The sequence below is a fragment of the Pelophylax lessonae genome, assembly GCF_965119305.1.
Source record: "Pelophylax lessonae genome assembly, chromosome: 8".
Classification (NCBI taxonomy): Eukaryota; Metazoa; Chordata; class Amphibia; order Anura; family Ranidae; genus Pelophylax; species Pelophylax lessonae.
The window spans coordinates 195708113-195729210 of record NC_138775.1 but is presented as its reverse complement, the minus strand read 5'-3'; the positions used below and the strand labels follow the sequence as shown (position 1 = coordinate 195729210).

Genomic DNA, 21098 nt, shown 5'->3' with positions numbered 1-21098 from the left:
ATATTTATTCTGCTACATATTTTTGGGGGAAAAAATCCTAATTAAGTGTAAATTGATTGGTTTGTGCAAAAGTTATAGCATCTACAAACCATGTGATACATTGATGGACTTTTTATTTATTTTTTATTGTTTTTACTATCAAAAGCAGCATTCAGTGATTTTTTTTTAGCGGGACTGCGACATTGCGGCAGACAAATCCGACACTAAGTTACAGTTTTTGGGGACCAGTGACACCAATACAGTGATCAGTGCTAAAAAAAAAAATGCACTGTTACTGTATAAATGACACTGGCAGGGAAGGGGTTAACATCAGGGGCAATCAAGGGGTTAAGTGTCCTCCTAGGGAGTGCTTTCTAACTGTGGGGGGGATTGGAGGCACTAGAGAAAAAGAGAGATCTGTGTTTCAGCTTAGCTTTTCCTCCCTGAACAAACAGCGGTCTGCGTTATTTACATAGGCAGACCATTGTACTGTCATTCCGAACGTTGGGTGGGTCCGGATAGCCATTGCGGCCGCTGGTCACGCTGATTGGCTCCCGCTGTGTCCAATCTAATGCACAAAATAACGTACATGTATGTGATTTTTTGCAGCCGAGCCGCCCTGCCAAATATCTGCGACAGGCGGTCAAGAAGTGGTTAAGAAACATTCTTCTTCATCATCATCTACATCACACTCATGTACTGTGAACCTTTTATTAGCAGAGGTTCCCTGAGCCTGGAAAGTTATTTCAAGAGTTCCTTCCTGTTAAAAAGGCTGAAAAAAGGCTGCTGTAGGATGATTAATAAACATGCAGCATTGCACTGGTATACCATGCATTTTAATGTCCTCAGCAGACACCACTATGTTTGGGGTGACTAAAATAACAAACAAACATACATACTGACCACCATGCTGCAGCATTGGTGTGTTGCTGCAGCTGTCCCAATCCTTAAGGCCCGTACACACGTACCGATCGTCGGCATACAAACGTCGGTGGACGAAGGATCTGCCGATTGTACGCGTGTTAGTATGGTGCCTCCGACAGATGTCTGCGCACAATCCGCGGACAAAAGTCTTTCGTGCAAACATGAAAATATTTGTATGCCGACACCAGAACGGACGATTGTTCGCCTGTCAGTACACAATTCGGCCGACAGACCGCAGATTTGCAAGACTGGGCATGCTCAGAAAATAGAAAACACAGGGAAAGTTAACCATTACATGACATCACTTCTGCAGTCGGCGGACAAAATTCTTGTGCTGTCCTTGTGCTGTCTTTGCACTTTTCAGCAGACACCGACATCCCGGGGAGAAAAGAGGAACATTTGTAAGCCGACCATCGGTACGTGTGTACGGGGCTTTAGCCCAAGAACTAAACAATCACATGACTGCTGATAGCTCAGTTCTCAGTCTTTCCAGAACAGAGAGCGATGACTGTCAGTTATTGCTCTTTGCTCTGTCCCTCCAGTTCCCATTGAAGAACCAGGCAGGAGAAGGAACGGGCACAGCTGGCTCACATACATTGAGCAACAAGCTTCACGCAACACCATGCTCAGGTGTAAATGGATACCACTGAATATCTACTTCAGCTCCGGAAGATTTACCCCCTTCCTGACCAGGCCATGTTTTGTGATACGGCACTGCTTTACTTTACCTAACAATTGCATGGTCGTACGACACTGTACCCAAATAAAGTGTTTGTCCTTTTTTACCCACTAATAGAGTTTTCTTTTGGTGGTATTTAACCACTTTACAACCGGAGGATTTTGCTGTCTTACGTCCAGGCCACTTTTTGCGATTCGGCACTGTGCGACTTTAACTGACAATTGCGCGGTCATGCAATGCCGTACCCAAACGAAATTACGTCCTTTTTTTCCCACAAACAGAGCTTTCTTTGGTGGTATTTGATCACCTCTGCGCTTTTTATTTTTTGCGATATTAATAAAAAAATGCGAAAATTTTGAAAAAATAACAATATTTTTCTACTTTGACAGTTAAAAAATATCCAATATATTCAACCCTGCAATCTGACCCTGCCTGTCACTTAGGAGATCCGCCCGCTTTGTTTACACAAGCGGGCGGATTTCCACACTAGATCCCCGACGATCGGGGAAGAGCAGCGGTGATCACCGCCTCTCCTCCCCATGCCCGACTCCCGCTGTAACTGAATACAGCGGGAGCGAGCCTCCGGCGGCGCGCGCGCGCCGCCGAGAGAGGGGATTGTCTGGTGACGTAGGTCTACGTCGCCAGACGATAACGGATCACTTTGCCGAAGTACAGTCAACTGTGGTACAGTCAAGTGGTTAATCACCTCTGCATTTTTTATTTTTTGCGCTATAAACATAAATTGACCGACAATTTTGATAAAAAAAAACAATATTTTTTACTTTCTGCTAAAAAAAATGTAAAAAATCAAATATCTTCATCAGTTTAGGCCAATATGAATTCTGCTACATTTTTTGGTAAAAAAAATCCCAATAAGCGTATATTGATTGGTTTATAGTATCTACAAACTAGGGGATATATTTCTTGATTTTTTTTTTCTGCTAGTAATGACTGCGATCAGCGACTTATAGCAGGACAAATTGCACACTAAGGGGATAATTCATTAAAGCTAGAGAGTGCATAGAAACCAATCAGCTTCTAACCTCAGGTTGTCCAATTTAAGAATTTGTTACCCTAAAAAAAAAAAACTAGTACTGTTTCCTTAAAGCATGTTATACAGCACAGCGCTTGTGCTGTGTCATTTGGTCCCCTGTAACACCTAAAAAACCGGGCTAATCCTTCCAGTTTCTACCCTCATCTCTGTACACTGACCACGGTATATCATGGCTGCTGAGCCCTGACACCGTGGTCAGTGTACGTAGCTCCGTCATCCACAGCCCTGCTCTGTGTCTCCTGTGTCCTCCTTTCCCCTCCCCTCCCTGCCTGTCTGCTGTGTCAGAGCCCGCCCCTCCACTCCTTCTGCTCTCATATTTATTATAAAATAATTCCATCCCCTCTGTATAATACCACTAAGTGCTCCCGTGCCTGTTTTATAGAAAAAATATGCCAATCTGTACCTATATCACAGCGGGTCCCAGCGATCACATGACCGCTCGGCTCTCTCTCCTCTCTTCCCCTCCTCTCGGGCTGACGTCAGCTGCAGTGCTCTGGCCCGCTCCCTGGAGCTGTCAGCCAGGCAGAGAAGAGAGCCGAGGATTTAGCTGATCGCTGGGAGACGCTCTCAAATAGATAAAGATTGCATATTTTTTCTATAAGACAGGCACAGGAGAACTTAGTGTTATATTACAGAGGGGATTAGATTATTTTATAGTAGTGGATTAACAACCACTTTAAGCATTGGCAAAAAAACCTGAAAGCTGATTGGTTTCTATGCAGAATTGTGACAAATTTTGCACTGTCTAGCTGTAGTAAATAAACCCCTAACTGACACTTTTGACACTTTTTTGGGGACCATTGACATTATTACAGTGATCAGTGCTAAAAATATGCACTGTCACTGTTCTGAAGACACTGGCTGGGAAGGGGGTTAACATCAGGGGCAGTCAAAGGGCTAACTGTGTGCCTAGCTGGTGTTTTAATGTAGTGTGTGAGGTACTTTTACTAGAAGAAGGCATATATCCACATCCCCCTGCTTTGCAGAAACACAGGATCAATGCCTTCCTTACTGACAGAACGGCGATCTGCCTTGTTTATGTAGCACCCTCCTAGGTAGGTGCTAGGTAAGTAAAGCCTAGTATCTCCATCTGCTTATCAGGGGAGCCTGATTTGTAGTTTTGCCTGTTGCATGTGTCCATGTGTGATTCATCTGGTCTGAGGGAGTGTCCCCACTGTATCTAATAGGGGAGCCTGTTGGGCAGTGGAGGAAACCCAGCCAGTGACACACAGCCTTTTGTAACTATCCCAGTGGGTTGGCACAAACAGTGGTGCATCCTGGAATATGTTATAAAAGCCAAGGGAAAATGTGACAGGGTGTCTTTGGGCAGGAAGCCAGGTCCCAGGAGGAGGTTGACAGTAAGGCAGGTGGTGTAGCGCACAAAATATAGAGGGCTTGGATAGCCCAGGACCATGTGGTCCATATAATTGGAATATATGTTTGTATAAGTCCATTTTCCCTGCCTGGAGTACCCTTCAGCCTGAGGACAGGTCAACGCGGCCGTCATCTTTTGATCCGTACCCTGGGAACATACCTCTTACAAATTGCACAGAGAAAGGTGCTTTGCGCCCGGATAAAATTATTGCAATATAAATACTAGATTTATTGTATCTGGGAGTGAATGTGCATATAAGGACGAATAAATCAGGAAGAGGACATCCACCTGCTGAGGGGTGACTCTACCCCAAGAGGCCACAGTGGAACTATCCCCAGAAGCCTTAACTCTGATGACCCAGTCGGGACCCAATATATCGGACTCAGTGCAAGAATAATATATCTTTGATGTCCATTTAGATTCTGTATAGTGAATATGGAAGCAATATCTTCAGAACGGCATATGTATCGCTACAGCCCTGTCGCTTAACACAAGTCACTGCTAAGAAGGAAACATCGGTCTGTTATGGTCTCTCAGGCCCCGAGGAAGCCTTGAGCGAAACGCGTCGGCTTGCTGGGGACCTACCGTGACCGAATCCAGCTTGAGACCCATCTTCCACCTTACACAGGCTTTGTTTTTGGCTTTAATCCCTTCACGGGATATGTTTCTATATTAACAGTGACGTTATATGTTTTGATTTTACTTCTGTATGTTAGTCTGTTGCTATCATACATGCATGGTAGCCCATGCTTGTTTTTTACTCTTTATATCAATAAAATGTATTTTTGGTTTTATAATTAGTGTTGTCTCTGATCCTTCTACTCCCACTGGCCCGCAAAGCCCCGTCTTTTCTATCCCAATGTTTTTTACTAGTCTTCAACAGGGGTAAGGGCCTATATTGCACGGCAATTTTGTGTAGAGGTTGACAGCTGTATCTCCTCCTGTCTGTATGGAAGGTGGTCACAGGCGTGGTCAGCCTAGTGAGCCAGAAGTGTGGTGCTGAGCCAGGAGGTCCAGTGGATGCTGGCAAGCGGAGTTGAAGGCAGAGCAACCTTGGGAAAAACAGTGTCCGTGAGTACCGGGAAGCTTGCCACTTGCCAGATGTCTGCCCAGAAAGGGGACCACTCCAGTGGAGAGTCAGTGGACAGGGGCTAGCACGCACAGCAAGTGAGAAAGGAGGTGCCAAGTTAGGACCCTGAAGAGAAACGAAGTCAGGATCATATTCTTTATCTTCACTTCAGTGGCAAGGTGAAGCAGCGGCCTTGCCGCACTCTACATCTAGTTGTCCTCAAGATTTGTGCATAGTTCATAGTTGGAGTATCCCACTCATCCCTTCTCCCATCCCAGTTCTAAATAAAACACAAAAAAAAAATAAAAATCCCCTGGATGGTTTATTGTCTGAGTCAAGCGTCTACAGATTTTCGCTTATGGTAACCCAGGGGACCAAAGAAGTGTAATTTTCAGTAGCCCTCTAGGGGGCAGTGCTACATTTGGGGGCTTGTCTGGGATATCGCCCTGGGTTACCGGAATGGTTGCTAACAGCAACCGCCGAAGAAAATTTGTGAAAATGTAATTTTTCTCTCAAGAACTGTGTTTTAACGCTCAAGAGAAGTGTGAGGCCTGCTCAGGCCTGATCGTATTCATATGTGAGCCTTCACAGTGCGGCCGCCCTGTAGCAGTAAAACCTCTATAGGGCGGTCGGTAAGTGGATATAATGGAAATCGTAGTTGTTCTGTACAGATAAGGATACAATATGACTATTTTTACTCCAGAATTTATGTTCTTCATTTAAAAAAAAAACTGTGTAAAAGGCAAAAATGGTGGAAATTCTGCTAAAACGTCAAATCACACCGGAAATCGCTTTTTAAAAATGCTCAGATGTAAACAGGGTCGTAGTGCAATAATACATTTCCTTTTTTTTTCTTTCAACGCAATGGTGTGAAAACGTACTGTACTTTCTTCAGTGTAATATAGATAATAAATGTTTCAACAGCTGCTGTAATGATGATGGTTTACAAAATTTAAGAGCAGCGTGTTCAGTGCAAATTGCCCTCTGATCCTTATTTTTGATGTCTGCTTTCAGAAGCAGTCTGGAACAGTGACGGGTAGTCACCTAAAGGGCCCCTGTATAAGGGCAACTTTATGTACGTACCCCATTCACTGCCCTAGTACAAACACATGTAATGATAGATAGATAGATAGATAGATAGATAGATAGATAGATAGATAGATAGATAGATAGATAGATAGATAGATAGATAGATAGATAGATAGATAGATAGATAGATAGATAGATAGATAGATAGATAGATAGATAGATAGATAGATAGATAGATAGATAGATAGATAGATAGATAGATAGATAGATAGATAGATAGATAGATAGATAGATAGATAGATAGATAGATAGAGAGCAGTGCCCAGACCTGCATGGCAGCCGGAGGAAATCCCAAGTCCTGTTTGTCCTACATATAAATATGTCTCAGAGGACCCCTGGATGTTGGGGAACATTTCTTCTTTACAGCATGTGGGAACAGTGACACACAGAGAGGAGAAGACTCTGGCTAGGAAAGCATTTAGCCCTTCTTCTTTCTTCTCTCTGCAGCAGACTCTTTGTGGCTATGCTGAAGTGACATCAGGTCATGTGCCTTTCAGTGCATTGAGATCAAAGAATCTGATAAAAGGGAATTTATAGTGGTTCTGTATATTCTTTCTTCTTACATATTGTTCTTTGGTTTGTGTTGAGGTCCTTACGGATGAGTGTTCTGATCAGATCAGCCTGACAGTTTTTCAAGTGGATGTGAATGAAAGCATCCATTTACATCTGGCTACCTATGAGTCTGAGTAGGTCCGAATAAAACAACAAAAAGGTTTGCATCGTTTTCTGCTTTTTTTTGGACCTAAACATGATGGATTGGAGGTAAAAGGATGCAAATAGATGCACATCCTTTTTCACAACCTAATAAGATTCAGGAAAAACAAACAAAGATGTCACAAACGTCATTGATCCCTTGCTGATCAGGTTGGATGTCACTTGTTTGAAAGGACCCTTGGGGCTTGTTCACACGTGCAGCTAGGGGGGAGTAAAGCCAGGCAGGTACCTGAGCCACCTGTACTACTTTTTCATTTATTTTAAGATAAAATAACATGTACATGTGAAATATCTCTCATGGCTTTGTGAATTGATGCTAATATCTCTCACAGATCTTACTTCATGCTTGAATTTTAATTGCATCCACAGGATTCTGGATTACGATTCCACTATGTTGCTGCAGGCGAACGAGGGAAACCACTAATGCTGCTTCTACATGGATTTCCAGAATTCTGGTAATACATTTTCTTCTCTATATTCTAAAAGGCTAATATTTTAACGATAGTCTGTCACTTCGATCCTTTCTGGACAATGTAACAGATTCTCTTACAACAACCACCTACCAACTGATACTCAGCTTTACCATGCTCCCCATCCAGACACTCCATTGCTTTGTTGGAGCATCTGTGAAATATTTGGTGCTTCCAGGCATGGGGGATTCCTGAAACATACAGTCTGCAGGCAGGAAGGAGGGGAAGCGGACATTAACCCTGTGTAGATTTGAATGTTATCCAACATAGATCTTATACAGGGTCTGGAATCTGATGGAGGAACAAGGCATAGGGAATGGAGGGGGGAGGTATCGCGCTTCAGGGAGAAGGAATCTCTTTAAAATAGTGAAACAGTATTATAGTAGTGTTAAACTCAAAATTATCTCTGTAATGTGTTTACAATCAATAAAAAATATAGTTTTAAATATGAAATAGTGACCTACAATCAATGCAAAAACAATAAAGGTGTATATACTTCCAGTACATCATACAATATGCGTAAAGTGCTCTCGTGCTAATACCATAAAAAATGTGTAAATCTATATACTAAGCTTGCAATACATCAAATGAAGGTGAATAAAGTGACAGGTGCTTATTCACATAGATACAAAAAAAAAAAAAAAGGCATAGGGAAGGTAATTAACAGTGGGTATTAAGTCTTTTTTCATGGAACCTGTCACTTAGCCCTGACAGTGACAAAGTCGCTTTAAAGAGTTAATTAACTTAAAGCGGAGTTTCACCCTGAAAAAGTTTTTTTAGATAAAAATACCCCCGGGACAGTCAGGGCTAGTGCATTTAAGCAACAATAGCCTCTGAACTGTCCCCTGTTTCACTCACCTTTTAGAAGAAATACTTACCTTGAAAATGTCTTGTCCAGTGCTGTCATCTCAGGTGTGGGCAGCTGAAGCCGGAACGTCCTCTTCGGTGTCCTCTTCAGTGACGTCGGAGTCCCAGAATGCCCTGCACCGGCCCTGCTTGTCACTTCCGGTGCAGGCGCGTCATCCCTGCACAGCTTCTGCTTCCGGAAGTGACGAGCAGGGCCGGTGCAAGCGCATTGATTCCTGGGATCGATGACGCTCATCTCCCAGGAGTCAATGCAAGGAGGAAGTGATGTCGGTAGCCGTGTCCGCAGAGGGAGGAAGAGGAAGGAAGGTAAGTATATTTTCTTTAAAAACAAGTGAATCAAAAAAAAAATTGTAATTATCCAATTGTTTTTCAGGTAATTTAGAGCAAGCGGACGGGGAAAAAATAATTTTTTGTCTCAGCTGCATGAGGAGCATGATTGAAGAGTACTCTTGTTAGAACTCTTGTTTCTGTTCTTGCCCACTGTTGGAATACAGAATTTTATTTTGTGAAACAACTACTGTACATCAGTATTTAGTAGAGATGTATTCTTCAACCAGTAGATGGCAATATTTATAGGTTTGTTGCTGTAGCTATGGTATGCTCTTATGTCTTTTCCCTGAATAAATGTTCCTGTTTCTTATCTTCAGTTAAGCAGCAAAGCCCTTGTGGGCTGTGCACTGTCTGTCTGTTTTGTAGGGCTATGTAGGTTCTGTAGAATTTTACATCTCTTGTTAGGTGGGTTGCCACTGCTGTTTGCTTCATGATATAAACGCAATTAAATTGCAGCAGGCAATGTAGGACCTTCTTGTAATTCCATATTAAAGAAACTGTCAGGATCAGTGTCATTACGTGGGTCACCTGCTGGTGGCACTGTTGTTCCTGGAACTGAGGGGCGCAGTTCGAGGGCCCACCAGCGGGTGTCTCCCAGCAGCTGACTGTTCTTTTAATTAAGCTGCACCTGAGGAAGACTGCTGAGGGAATATAAGCCCGCCCTTCACTGAGTCTCAGTGCTTCAGTATTTTCTCTGCTAGCCTTGTCCCTGTCTGAGTCTGAGCCTGATCCTGAAACCTGCATCCTGAAACCTGTATTCTGATCCTGAAACCTGCATCCTGAAACCTGTATTCTGATCCTGAGTCCTGTTCCCTGCTTCCTGTTCCTGGCTCTCTGCTTTCCTTGTTTCCTGTCCCTGTCTTGTCCTGCTATTGTTTGCTCCATCCTTTTGTATATAGGTTGTTAGGTTCTATTGGGGTTTTGTACTGTTATCATTTATATTTTGTTTACTTGTTTATGGTCTACTGGTGTTGGTATTGGAGTATGTCGTTTTGCTTAATAAACTTATTTACATCTTTATCCATCTGGGTCCTGATTCCTTGGTGCAGCCAACTGATCTGATCACCCTTGCTGGATGCCTGCATGTGGTATCCCTGACAGAATACTGAAGCCACTAACGATCAGACCGGTTGCACCTGGGAATTGGGAATTTTCTGGTTGTTGCAAGATGCAGTCAAAGGAGGTCTTTTATTTTTCTCTGCTTGTAATATAAGACAGGGAATATTGCCGCCAGATTTTGAAAACTTACACTAGCGAGCAGTTGTTGGAATGCATCCGTCTGGCCCACTCGTTTGTTGACCAAGGCAGAGTTTTGTTCAAAGAGATTCAGCCACATATTCAGCTCTGTGCAGAGTTGGCTTTATCTAGTACCCCTAAGGGTGGTGATGATTATTCTCCTCCTTTTAGTGTCTCTCAGGTGGTATCTCTTGTGTGGCTCTTGGAAGATGATAAACCCTATTTTATTGAACATTATTCAGTGTATTCTCCAGAGGCCCTGTTGGATTGTATGAATGCTGTATATTTTCTAATCAGACAAGGGGGTTGTAAATTGAGTTTTGATCAGCCCTTACTGCAAACCTGGTCAGATCTTTCCAATTTAGCATCAGCTAACTCCCACCAAACCACTTCTGCCTCTGGAGACAAGTTTTCTCAAAGTTTCTCATCTCCGTTACCCATAGCAACCACAGCTGCAGTTAGGTATGGTTTGCTTTCGACTGCTTGTTCATACCCTGGATTAATGAGTTGCACTTTTCCTGCATTTAACCCTGTAAACACTTCCTCTACTACTCTGTTGCCCCTAGCAACCTCTCAGAAATTCTCCTCTGTAACTGTCTCTCCTTTTCCACCATCTCCCAATACTGCCATTTTGCTTCCATCTACTTCACAATCTATTCATAGCCCTGCGATCTCTAGCAAGATTCCTGCATCTAAACCTAAAAAGAAAAGGAGATTTTTCCCAACACATACAATTATACCTGTTTCTCAGCCTGCTGTCCATGTGCCCGCTGTTCCGATGCCCGCTGTTCTGATGCCTGCTGATCCTGTGCCTGCTGTTCTGGTGCCTGCTGATCCGGTGCCTCCTACTGAGCCTGCTGACCCAGTGCTTGCTGTTCTGGTGCTTGCTGTTCCGGTGCCCGCTGACCCAGTGCTTGCTGTTCTGGTGCCTGCTGATCCGGTCCCTGTTGTTACGGTGACCACTACCCAGCCTGCTGTGCTGATGCCTGCTGATCCAGTGCCCGCTGTTCTGGTGCCCGCTGATCCGGTGCCTCCTACTGAGCGTGCTGACCCAGTGCCTGCTGTTCTGGTGCCTGCTGTTCCGGTGCCCGCTGATCCGGTGCCCGTTGTTCCAGTGACCACTACCCAGCCTGCTGATCCGTTGCCTGTTTCTCAGCTTGCTGTCCCAGTGCCCGCTGTTCCGGTGCCCGCTGTTCTGATGCCTGCTGTTCCAGTGCCCGCTGATCTGGTGCCTCCTACTGAGCCTGCTGATCCAGTGTCCACTGATCCGGTGCCTCCTACTGAGCCTGCTGATCCAATGCCTGCTGTTCCAGTGCTCGCTGATCTGGTGCCTCCTACTGAGCCTGCTGATCCAGTGTCCACTGATCCGGTGCCTCCTACTGAGCCTGCTGATCCAGTGCCTGCTGTTCTGATGCCTGCTGTTCCAGTGCTCGCTGATCTGGTGCCTCCTACTGAGCCTGCTGATCCAATGTCCACTGCTCTGGTGCCTCCTACTGAGCCTGCTGATTGTAACGCTCCTGCGTTTTATGTATGATGTGGATTTTCAGCTGCAGAAATATTCCACTTCAGTAGTCATGTAGAGAAACGCTGAGACACCATTCCCAACTCTCAATGACTCATCATGTGTGGATGATCTCAATTCAGCAAGTAAATACACACACTCAATAAGATGTTTCCTAGAGTGACTTATGTATATAGTAACACAGTGATGATAGGCTGAAGAGACAGGTTGGGTAGAGATGGTAGATGACAGACACTTGAAAGGAAATGTTCTTGAAAGTTAGATAGTAGCAGATGGGATGCAGATAGGTTTAGCAATCATGTATGGTAGCAGATGACAGAGTAGCAGGTGGACATACAAGAGAGATCAACCCAGTGCAAGAACAGGTGGTAGTAGGCTCAAGAGCTAGCAATCTTAGATAATGCAGATGTAGTAATAGTCCTTAGTATGCAGAGCTAGATAGTGTAAGCTTTAGTATGAAAGTTATAGAGGTTTCCCCTGTGGGGTACTTATCACTAATAGCAATGTAGCAGAGGAGAGGTTCGGCAAGAGCGGATGATCCGGTAGCGGGATACAGGGATCAGCGCAGCGTGGTTCCGACAGCGAGGTATGCTTGCAAGCATGAGAGCTTCAAGACAGGTTAGCATCAAGGCACAAAGCAGTTTGTGAGTGAGAGCCGGCGATCTAAATAGCCATCCAGTCCGGCGCTCAGTGATGACAGCATCAGTCTTAAAGGTGTATGCGCACCTTACCAAAAGAGAATGGTGGGGCGCATACACTTATGAAAGAGTAATTAGGGTACCCAAAGGTACCAGAACATTACACTGATCCAGTGCCTGCTGTTCTGATGCCTGCTGTTCCAGTGCTCGCTGATCTGGTGCCTCCTACTGAGCCTGCTGATCCAGTGCCTGCTGTTCTGATGCCTGCTGTTCCAGTGCTCGCTGATCTGGTGCCTCCTACTGAGCCTGCTGATCCAGTGCCCGCTGTTCTGATGCCTGCTGTTCCAGTGCCTGTTGATCTGGTGCCTCCTACTTAGCCTGCTGATCCAGTGCCCACTGATCCGGTGCCTCCTACTGAGCCTGCTGATCCAGTGCCCTCTGTTCTGATGCCTGCTGTTCCAGTGCCCGCTGATCTGGTGCCTCCTACTGAGCCTGCTGATCCAGTGCCCACTGTTCCGGTACCCGCTGATCTGGTGCCTCTTACAGAGCCTGCTGGTCCAGTGCCCACTGTTCTGGTGCCCGCTGATCCGGTACCTCCTACTGAGCCTGCTGTTCTGGTGCCCGCAGTTCCGGTGCTTGCTGATCCAGTGTCTCTTACTCAGCCCGCTGATCCAGTGCCAGCTGATCCAGTGCCGGCTGTTCCGGTGACCACTACCCAGCTTGCTGATCCTGTGCCTGCTGACCCATTGCTTGCTGTTCCAGTGCCCGCTGACCCAGTGCTTGCTGTTCCGGTGCCTGCTGACCCAGTGCTTGCTGATCCAGTGCCTGCTGAGCCTCGGTCTGCCACGCTGTTGTAATGTTTCGGTACCTATGGTACCCTTGTTCCTATATTTCTCCTCTCCTTGCGTCCCATCTTGTATAACAAAGGACGCATACACCTTTAAGACCGGATGACATCACTGCCAAGCGCCGCTATGAGCGGCTATTTCAATCGCCGGTTTGCTCTCACTCATTGCTCGTTCAAACTCACATGTTCATCGCACCTACGCCTGAGCTGCTGACATACCTTCCTTGCTGAACTAAAGCCGGAAACTTGCTGGTGATCCGTATCCCGCTACGGGATCACCCCTCTCCAATGGACACTGTTATTCCTAACCTATCTAAGTGATAAGTACCCCGCAGGGGATTCTTACTAACCAATCTCCTACTGTCATCTACTGCAATTACCAAGACTATCTGTATCTATCTATTCACTATCATCTGCATAAGACTGTTAGCTCTTGGGACTACCTTGAACTATCCTTGCACTAGGTTACTCTGTCTAAAGTATACTCCATCTGTGTCCTCTGACCATCTGCACTATACTTGACATCAGAACCTATCTGCTTACCATCACCTGCAACTCTCCTATACTACTTCTAGTGCTCACCATACAATAGCCTGTCTCTCATCTATATATCCTCATATACTCTATCCCTCCATTAAACATCTATTAATATATATATAGTATATAACAGGCTGTACACGGTGATGAAGTCCTGAGAGTTGGATATGTGTCACGGAACCATGAACCAGACGTACAACAACAGATAAGTGAAAATAAGAAGGCTTTATTGAAAATCAAGCTGTAAAGCAAAAGTCCAAACGGATGGCAAAACCGAAGCAGAGTCTTTGCGAAGCCAGAGGTCAGGAGCCAGGAGAGTAGTCAGACGAAGCCAGGATCAGGAACCAGCAGGGTAGTCAGACGAAGCCAGGATCAGGAACCAGCAGGGTAATCAGACGAAGCCAGGATCAGGAACCAGAAGCAGCAGCAGTCTTAGAAGCATGTGAACACAGGAGGACCAAGCAAGGAACTGAAGCCACAGACCTCCTATATATATGAGCTAGGCATCCAGCTCCTCCCAGTGGGAAGGAGGAGCCGCAGAGTAGGAGGCTACAAGAAACCCAGAAACCAAGATGGCCGCCAGCACATGTCAAACGAAGGAGAACAGCAAGAAGGTAAGACCATGACAGTACCTCCCCCTCAAGGGCCCCTCCTCCGCGGAGTAAAGAACGGTTTCTGAGGGAAGCGTGCGTGGAAGGCACGGAGCAAGGCAGGAGCATGGACATCTGCGGAGGAAACCCAGGAACGCTCCTCTGGACCATAACCACGCCAATGAACCAAAAACTGCACCCGACCGCGGACCAGGCGTGAGTCCAGGATATTGCTCACCTCATACTCCTCACGATTGCCCACTTGGACCGGACGAGGCCGAGGAACCGAGGAAGTGAAACGATTACACACCAGTGGCTTCAACAGGGAGACATGAAACACGTTGGAGATCCGTATGCCAGGAGGAAGCGCAAGGGCATAGGCTACCGGGTTTACCCATGCGAAGCACTCGGAAGGGACCAACAAAGCGAGTCGCCAGCTTGGGAGTGGGCACTCGAAGGTTGAGGTTGCGGGTGGACAACCATACACGGTCTCCAGCCTGGTAGGAAAGAGCAGGCGCTCGTCTGCGATCAGCCTGGAGTTTCTGGCGCTGTGCAGAGACCTCAAGGGACTTCTGGATCTGTACCCAAGAAGCACGTAGGACGGAAAGGTGATCCTCCACAGCCGGAATATCCTGGGGAGAGAATACCTCCGGTAACACGGCAGGTTGGAACCCATAATTGGCCATGAAGGGAGACGTCCCAGAGGAAGAGTTCACCGCCGTGTTCCTGGCAAACTCAGCCCAAGGCAGGAGGTCAACCCAATTGTCTTGGTGATCGGAGACATAGCAATGAAGGAATTGCTCCAAGGCCTGATTGGATCGTTCTGCGGCCCCATTGGACTGAGGGTGGTAGGCCGAGGAGAAGGAGAGATGAATCCCCAACTGGGAGCAAAAGGCGCGCCAGAACCTGGACACAAACTGACTCCCCCGATCCGACACAATCTCCTTGGGCAAACCGTGCAACCGGAAAACCTCCCTGGCAAAAATCGTGGCCAACTCCTGTGCAGAGAGTAACTTCTTGAGAGGAACACAGTGGCACATTTTGGAAAACCGATCCACAATCATGAGAATGACCGTATGGCCTCGAGATGCAGGGAGGTCCACAATGAAATCCATCCCCAGGTGTGACCATGGGCGCTCCCCGGTGGCTATGGGTTGCAGAAGGCCCAACGGAAGGTGCCGAGGGGACTTACTCTGGGCACAAACGGAGCATGCCGCTACATATGCGGCGATGTCGGAACGTAGGGAAGGCCACCAGAACAGACGTGAAACAGCCCAGGACAGCTGATTCTTTCCAGGATGCCCCGCGGTCTTGGAGTTATGGTAGGTTCGCAACAACCGAGTGCGCAACTCCTCAGGCACAAAACATCTGCCGTTGGGTCTCCCAGAGGGAGCACCAGATTGAGCCGCCAAAATCTGCTCACCCAGGGGAGAGGTCAGGCTGGTGCGAATGGCGGCCAGGATCTGATTCGGAGGTATGACCAAAGTCGGAATCGACTCCTCCCTGGACAGGTCGGAGTACTGCCTTGATAAGGCATCCGCCCTGATGTTCTTGGAACCGGGTAGGTAGGAGACCACGTAATTAAAACGTGACAAGAACAGAGCCCATCTGGCCTGACGTGGTGTCAATCTCTTGGCCTCAGAAAGGTAGGTCAGATTCTTGTGGTCCGTCAGGATGAGGACCGGAACCACCGAACCCTCGAGCAAGTGCCTCCATTCTTTAAGGGCCTGCACGATGGCCAATAACTCCCTGTCACCAATCTGATAGTTGCACTCCGCGGAAGACAGTTTCCGGGAGTAAAACCCACAAGGAAGCAGAGGACCCTCTGGTGTTCTACGCTGAGACAGAAGGGCGCCTACTCCCGTCTCAGACGCGTCCACCTCGAGGACAAAGGGCAACCCAGGGTTGGGATGCGACAGAATCGGAGCCGACACAAAGGCGGACTTTAGAGCCTCAAAAGCTCGGATGGCCTCGAGCGGCCAGACCTGGGAATTACTGCCCTTCCTGGTCAGATCCGTGAGAGGCTTGGCTAGCATGGAAAAGTCCCTGATGAACTTCCGATAATAATTGGCGAAGCCCAAAAAGCGCTGCAGGGAGCGAAGACCACTGGGCTGGGGCCACTGTAAGACAGCCGAAACCTTCTCAGGATCCATGGAGAACCCCTCAGCGGAAATGATGTAACCTAAGAAGGTTACCTGGGATCGGTGAAATTCGCATTTCTCAAGCTTACCGAACAGCTTGTTCTCTCGTAACCGTTGCAACACTTGTCTGACATCCAGAATGTGGGTCTCCATGGATTCAGAATATACCAAGATGTCATCCAAATAGACCACCACACACTGCTGCAACAGGTCACGGAAAACATCGTTGATGAATTCCTGAAAGACTGCGGGCGCATTGCACAACCCAAAGGGCATAACCAAGGATTCATAATGACCGGTCCTGGTGTTAAACGCGGTCTTCCACTCATCGCCCGCCTTGATCCTTATGAGGTTATATGCCGCCCTCAGGTCGAGTTTGGTAAAGACCGTGGCCCCTTTAAGGCGATCGAACAGCTCGGAAATCAAGGGTATCGGGTAAGCGTTCTTGATCGTGATGCGATTGAGACCCCTGTAATCGATGCAAGGCCTCAACTCACCGCCCTTCTTTTTCACAAAGAAAAATCCAGCCCCTGCCGGGGACGAGGATTTGCGAATGTGTCCGCGTGAAAGCGTCTCCTTCACGTACTCCTCCATGGCCTCATTCTCCGCTACCGACAGTGGATAGACCTTGCCACGAGGAGGAACGGCACCAGGTTGTAACTCGATGGCACAATCGTATGGGCGGTGCGGAGGTAGGGCAACCGCGCGCACCTTATCGAATACATCCCGGTACTCCTCGTATTCAGGAGGCAACAGAGAGTCCGAGGAAGTACACAGCAACTTGACAGGCCCATGGATGCAACTAGCCCCACACTGTGGTGACCACGAGAGGATCTCGACCGATCTCCAATCGAAAGTCGGATTATGCTTCTGGAGCCAGGGGTACCCCAAGACCACCGAGTAGTGTGGAGACGAAATAACCTGGAAGCAGACCGACTCTCTGTGAACGGCACCAATGGCTATCCCCACTGGAAGGGTCTCATGAGTCACGTGTGGCGGCAGAAGGGGTCTGCCGTCTATCGCCTCAAGAGCCAGTGGGGAACCTCGGGCCTGCAGAGGAATGGAATTGGCGGCAGCGAACACACTATCAATGAACAAACCACCAGCACCAGAGTCCACCAACGCCTGGGTCGTCACTGAGCCCCCGACCCAGGAGAGGACAACAGTGATCAGTGGTTTGTCAACACGGGAAACCGGGGACGAGGAGACTCCACCCAAGATCTGCCCCCGACAGGATCTCAGGTGCGAGCGTTTCCCGGACGGTTCGGACATGCCAACCGAAAATGCCCACCGAGACCACAGTACATGCATCGACCCTCGCGTCTTCAGAGTACCCTCTCCCCCTCGGACAGGCGAGCAAAGCCCAGCTGCATGGGTTCACCCCCAGCCAAGTCAACCCCAGGAGGCGTGGGAGGAGAGGGAGGCACGGGTGGGACAGCAAAGGTAGGCGCCAATCTGTTAGGAGGCCTCCGCAGACTCTCCTTAAAGGAAGGTCTCTCCCTGAGTCTGGTGTCAATCAAAATCAGGAAAGAAATAAGAGACTCGAGCTCCACTGGTAGGTCCTTAGCTGCAACCTCATCCTTCAAGGCATCCAAGAGACCATGAGAGAAAGCAGCGACCAGAGCCTCATTATTCCAGCCCACCTCTGCTGCCAGGGTACGAAACCCAATGGCGTATTCAGCTACGGATCGTGAACCCTGTCTGATGGACATAAGGAGCTTCGCAGCAGAGGCAGCACGAGCCGGCACATCGAATACCCTCCGAAGAGAAGCAACAAAACCGGAAAACTCGGCAACCACCGGATTGTTGTTCTCCCATAAAGAGCTGGCCCAGGCCAAGGCCTTGTCCGAGAGCAGCGAAATTAAGAAGCCCACCTTTGATCTCTCAGTAGGAAAGGCATGTGGCAGCAACTCGAAATAAATGCCCACCTGGTTGAGGAAACCTCGGCACTGAGTTGGCTCTCCCCCAAAGCGCTGTGGAAGGGGGGCAGAACCGGTCATACCCCGAAACACTGCAGGCGCAACAACAGGTGTCGGGGTAGACTCTGGCGCAACAACCGGAGCGGCAGTAGGAGCGGGCCCAGGAGCGACATCCGACCCATCGGCAACGGGAGCGAAATGAGCCGTGCGTTCAAGCAGGATTTGCAACGCCACGGCGAACTGACCCAACAGGTGATCCTGCTGATCAAGTCTGGCAACCAGCGTGGGTAGCGAGGATGGCCCTGTACCGTCAGAATTCATGGCTTGGTCCTAATGACACGGAACCATGAACCAGACGTACAACAACAGATAAGTGAAAATAAGAAGGCTTTATTGAAAATCAAGCTGTAAAGCAAAAGTCCAAACGGATGGCAAAACCGAAGCAGAGTCTTTGCGAAGCCAGAGGTCAGGAGCCAGGAGAGTAGTCAGACGAAGCCAGGATCAGGAACCAGCAGGGTAGTCAGACGAAGCCAGGATCAGGAACCAGCAGGGTAATCAGACGAAGCCAGGATCAGGAACCAGAAGCAGCAGCAGTCTTAGAAGCATGTGAACACAGGAGGACCAAGCAAGGAACTGAAGCCACAGACCTCCTATATATATGAGCTAGGCATCCAGCTCCTCCCAGTGGGAAGGAGGAGCCGCAGAGTAGGAGGCTACAAGAAACCCAGAAACCAAGATGGCCGCCAGCACATGTCAAACGAAGGAGAACAGCAAGAAGGTAAGACCATGACAATATGTTGTTCAACACATTCTCTACAAGGCTACTGAGTGTAATAATTCTGCAGCTGTAAATCCATCCACAAACAAAAACGCATGAACGTTACAGATTGAACGAGCCTTTAAAAAAATATGGATTCAGCAGAATTATCCACTCATGTACTACAATTAAAACAACAAGTAGATGCATTGATCCATGCGCTTACAGAGGTAAAAAATGACAATCAAACCTTGAGACAGCAGCTTGGCCGTCTCACACAGCCTCCTGCTGCTCAGCCCCGTGAGCCTAAGATAAACCCTCCTATAGTGTTTTCTGGTGATCGGAGCAAATTCCGTGAATTTAAAAACGCATGTCAATTGTTTTTTTGTTAAAACCTCTATCCTACACCACTGACCAAATTAAGGTTTGTACCATCATCTCCTATTTAACAGGTGAACCCCGGGCCTGGTCAGATGCTCTCTTTGAAAAGGATGATCCACTCCTTAATTCTTATCCCTTATTTCTAGCACAACTTGCTACTTTATATGAAGACCTCAACAAGCAGAGTACCGCTGACACCCAGTTACGGGCCCTAAAACAAGGAAGGAGACCTGTTAAAGATTTTGTGGCGAATTTTAAAAGATGGTCCCCTGATTCAGGGTGGAACGACATATCTTTGCGAACGCAGTTTAGACTCGGCCTATCTGAGGCCGTTAAAGACGAGCTCGCCCGAGCGGATTTACCTGGCACTCTAGAGGGACTGATCCAGACCAGTATCAATATTGACAGACGACTACGAGAAAGAAAGGCTGAGAAGATGGGCTCACCATTTTCCAGTCCTTCTCGGATGTTGCCTGCTGACCCTACTCCTATGGAAGTAGGAATGATACGTCCACCTCTGACCCTTTCTGAACGTGCCAGGAGGAAAACCGAACATCTTTGCATGTACTGCGCATCCCCGAATCATCTGGTAAACGACTGTCCTCTTGTCCGCAGAAAAGAGGGTGAGTGTTCAAATGTCTTGCTAGGGGGACTCACAACTTCCTTTCCTAATCCTTATCTTTTTGTTCAATTAACATTACAGTGGGACCAAACTAGGATCACCACCAAGGCTATGATTGACACAGGATCTTGTGGAAACTACATTGACATTTGTTTTGTCTCCCTTAATAAAATACCTATTGTTTCAAAACCCAAACCTGTCTCCGTTAGTTTTATTAACGGTACCCCTTTATCCTCTGGTCCTATCACCAGTCAGACACAGGCACTTCTTGTAACTGCTGACGAGTCTCATGTGGAGACCACCACCTTTGATGTATTAACTTCGCCACATTTTCCAATCATTTTGGGACTTCCCTGGTTACACATACATCAATCAATCATCGATTGGAAAACAAGAACGTTAGCCTTCTCTTCTCACTATTGCGAGACGACGTGTAACCTCCCCACACATGATAGGATCCTGTCTGTACTGCCAACGTTTTATAAACGAGATATTCCGAGACTTGCTTGATGTTTCTGTGGTAGTATATTTGGACGATATACTTATCTATTCTCATTCCTTACCTGAGCACATAAAACATGTGAGACTTGTGTTGTCAAGACTACTTGCACATAACTTATATGTTAAATCAAAGAAATGTCTGTTTCATAAAGAGGAGGTACTATTCCTAGGATATATTATATCTAAAAGTGGAATCAAAATGGACATGAGCAAAATATCCTGCATTCTGGATTGGCCTGTGCCAACCACTCGCAAAGCATTACAAAGGTTCCTAGGATTCTCTAATTACTATAGGAAATTCATTAAAAACTTCTCTGCGATTGTGAAACCTCTCACACAACTTACAAGCACGAAGAGACCATTTAATTGGTCAAAAGAAGCAAATGGAGCATTCTCTCTGCTGAAATCAAGCTTTACTACTGCCCCCATACTATGCCATCCAGACCCATCCCTTCAATACATCTTGGAGGTAGATGCGTCTAATATGGCAGTAGGAGCAGTTCTCTCACAACGACCAACAAACACCTCACCTCTTCACCCAGTTGCTTTCTTTTCAAAGTCATTAAGTAGCCCCGAGGTGAACTACCCAGTAGGTGAGAAGGAGTTATTAGCCATAAAACTGGCATTAGAGAATTGGAGACATCTACTTGAGGGCACTCAATTGCCAATTCTGATATATACTGATCACAAAAACCTCCAATACCTTCAGACTAATAGAACTCTTTCCCACCGGCAGGTACGGTGGTCGTTATTCTTTCTGAGATTTAATTTTTTAGTAACTTACACGCCCGCAGACAAAAATAAAAAAGCGGATGCACTCTCACGACTAGCCGACAAAGATTGCACTGAGGTTCCCT

The 21098-nt window shown here is 47.2% G+C and overlaps 1 protein-coding gene across 1 annotated transcript in view; it reads left to right on the top strand.

Annotated features, from left to right (window-relative positions):
• The window catches only part of EPHX4 (epoxide hydrolase 4), a 161448-nt gene that overhangs the window by 25687 nt on the left and 114663 nt on the right, over positions 1–21098 (top strand). Inside the window, exon 2 of the mRNA XM_082265967.1 lies at positions 7253–7338. Coding sequence (XP_082122093.1) covers positions 7253–7338 — 86 coding nt within the window. The remainder of the gene's footprint in view (positions 1–7252; positions 7339–21098) is intronic.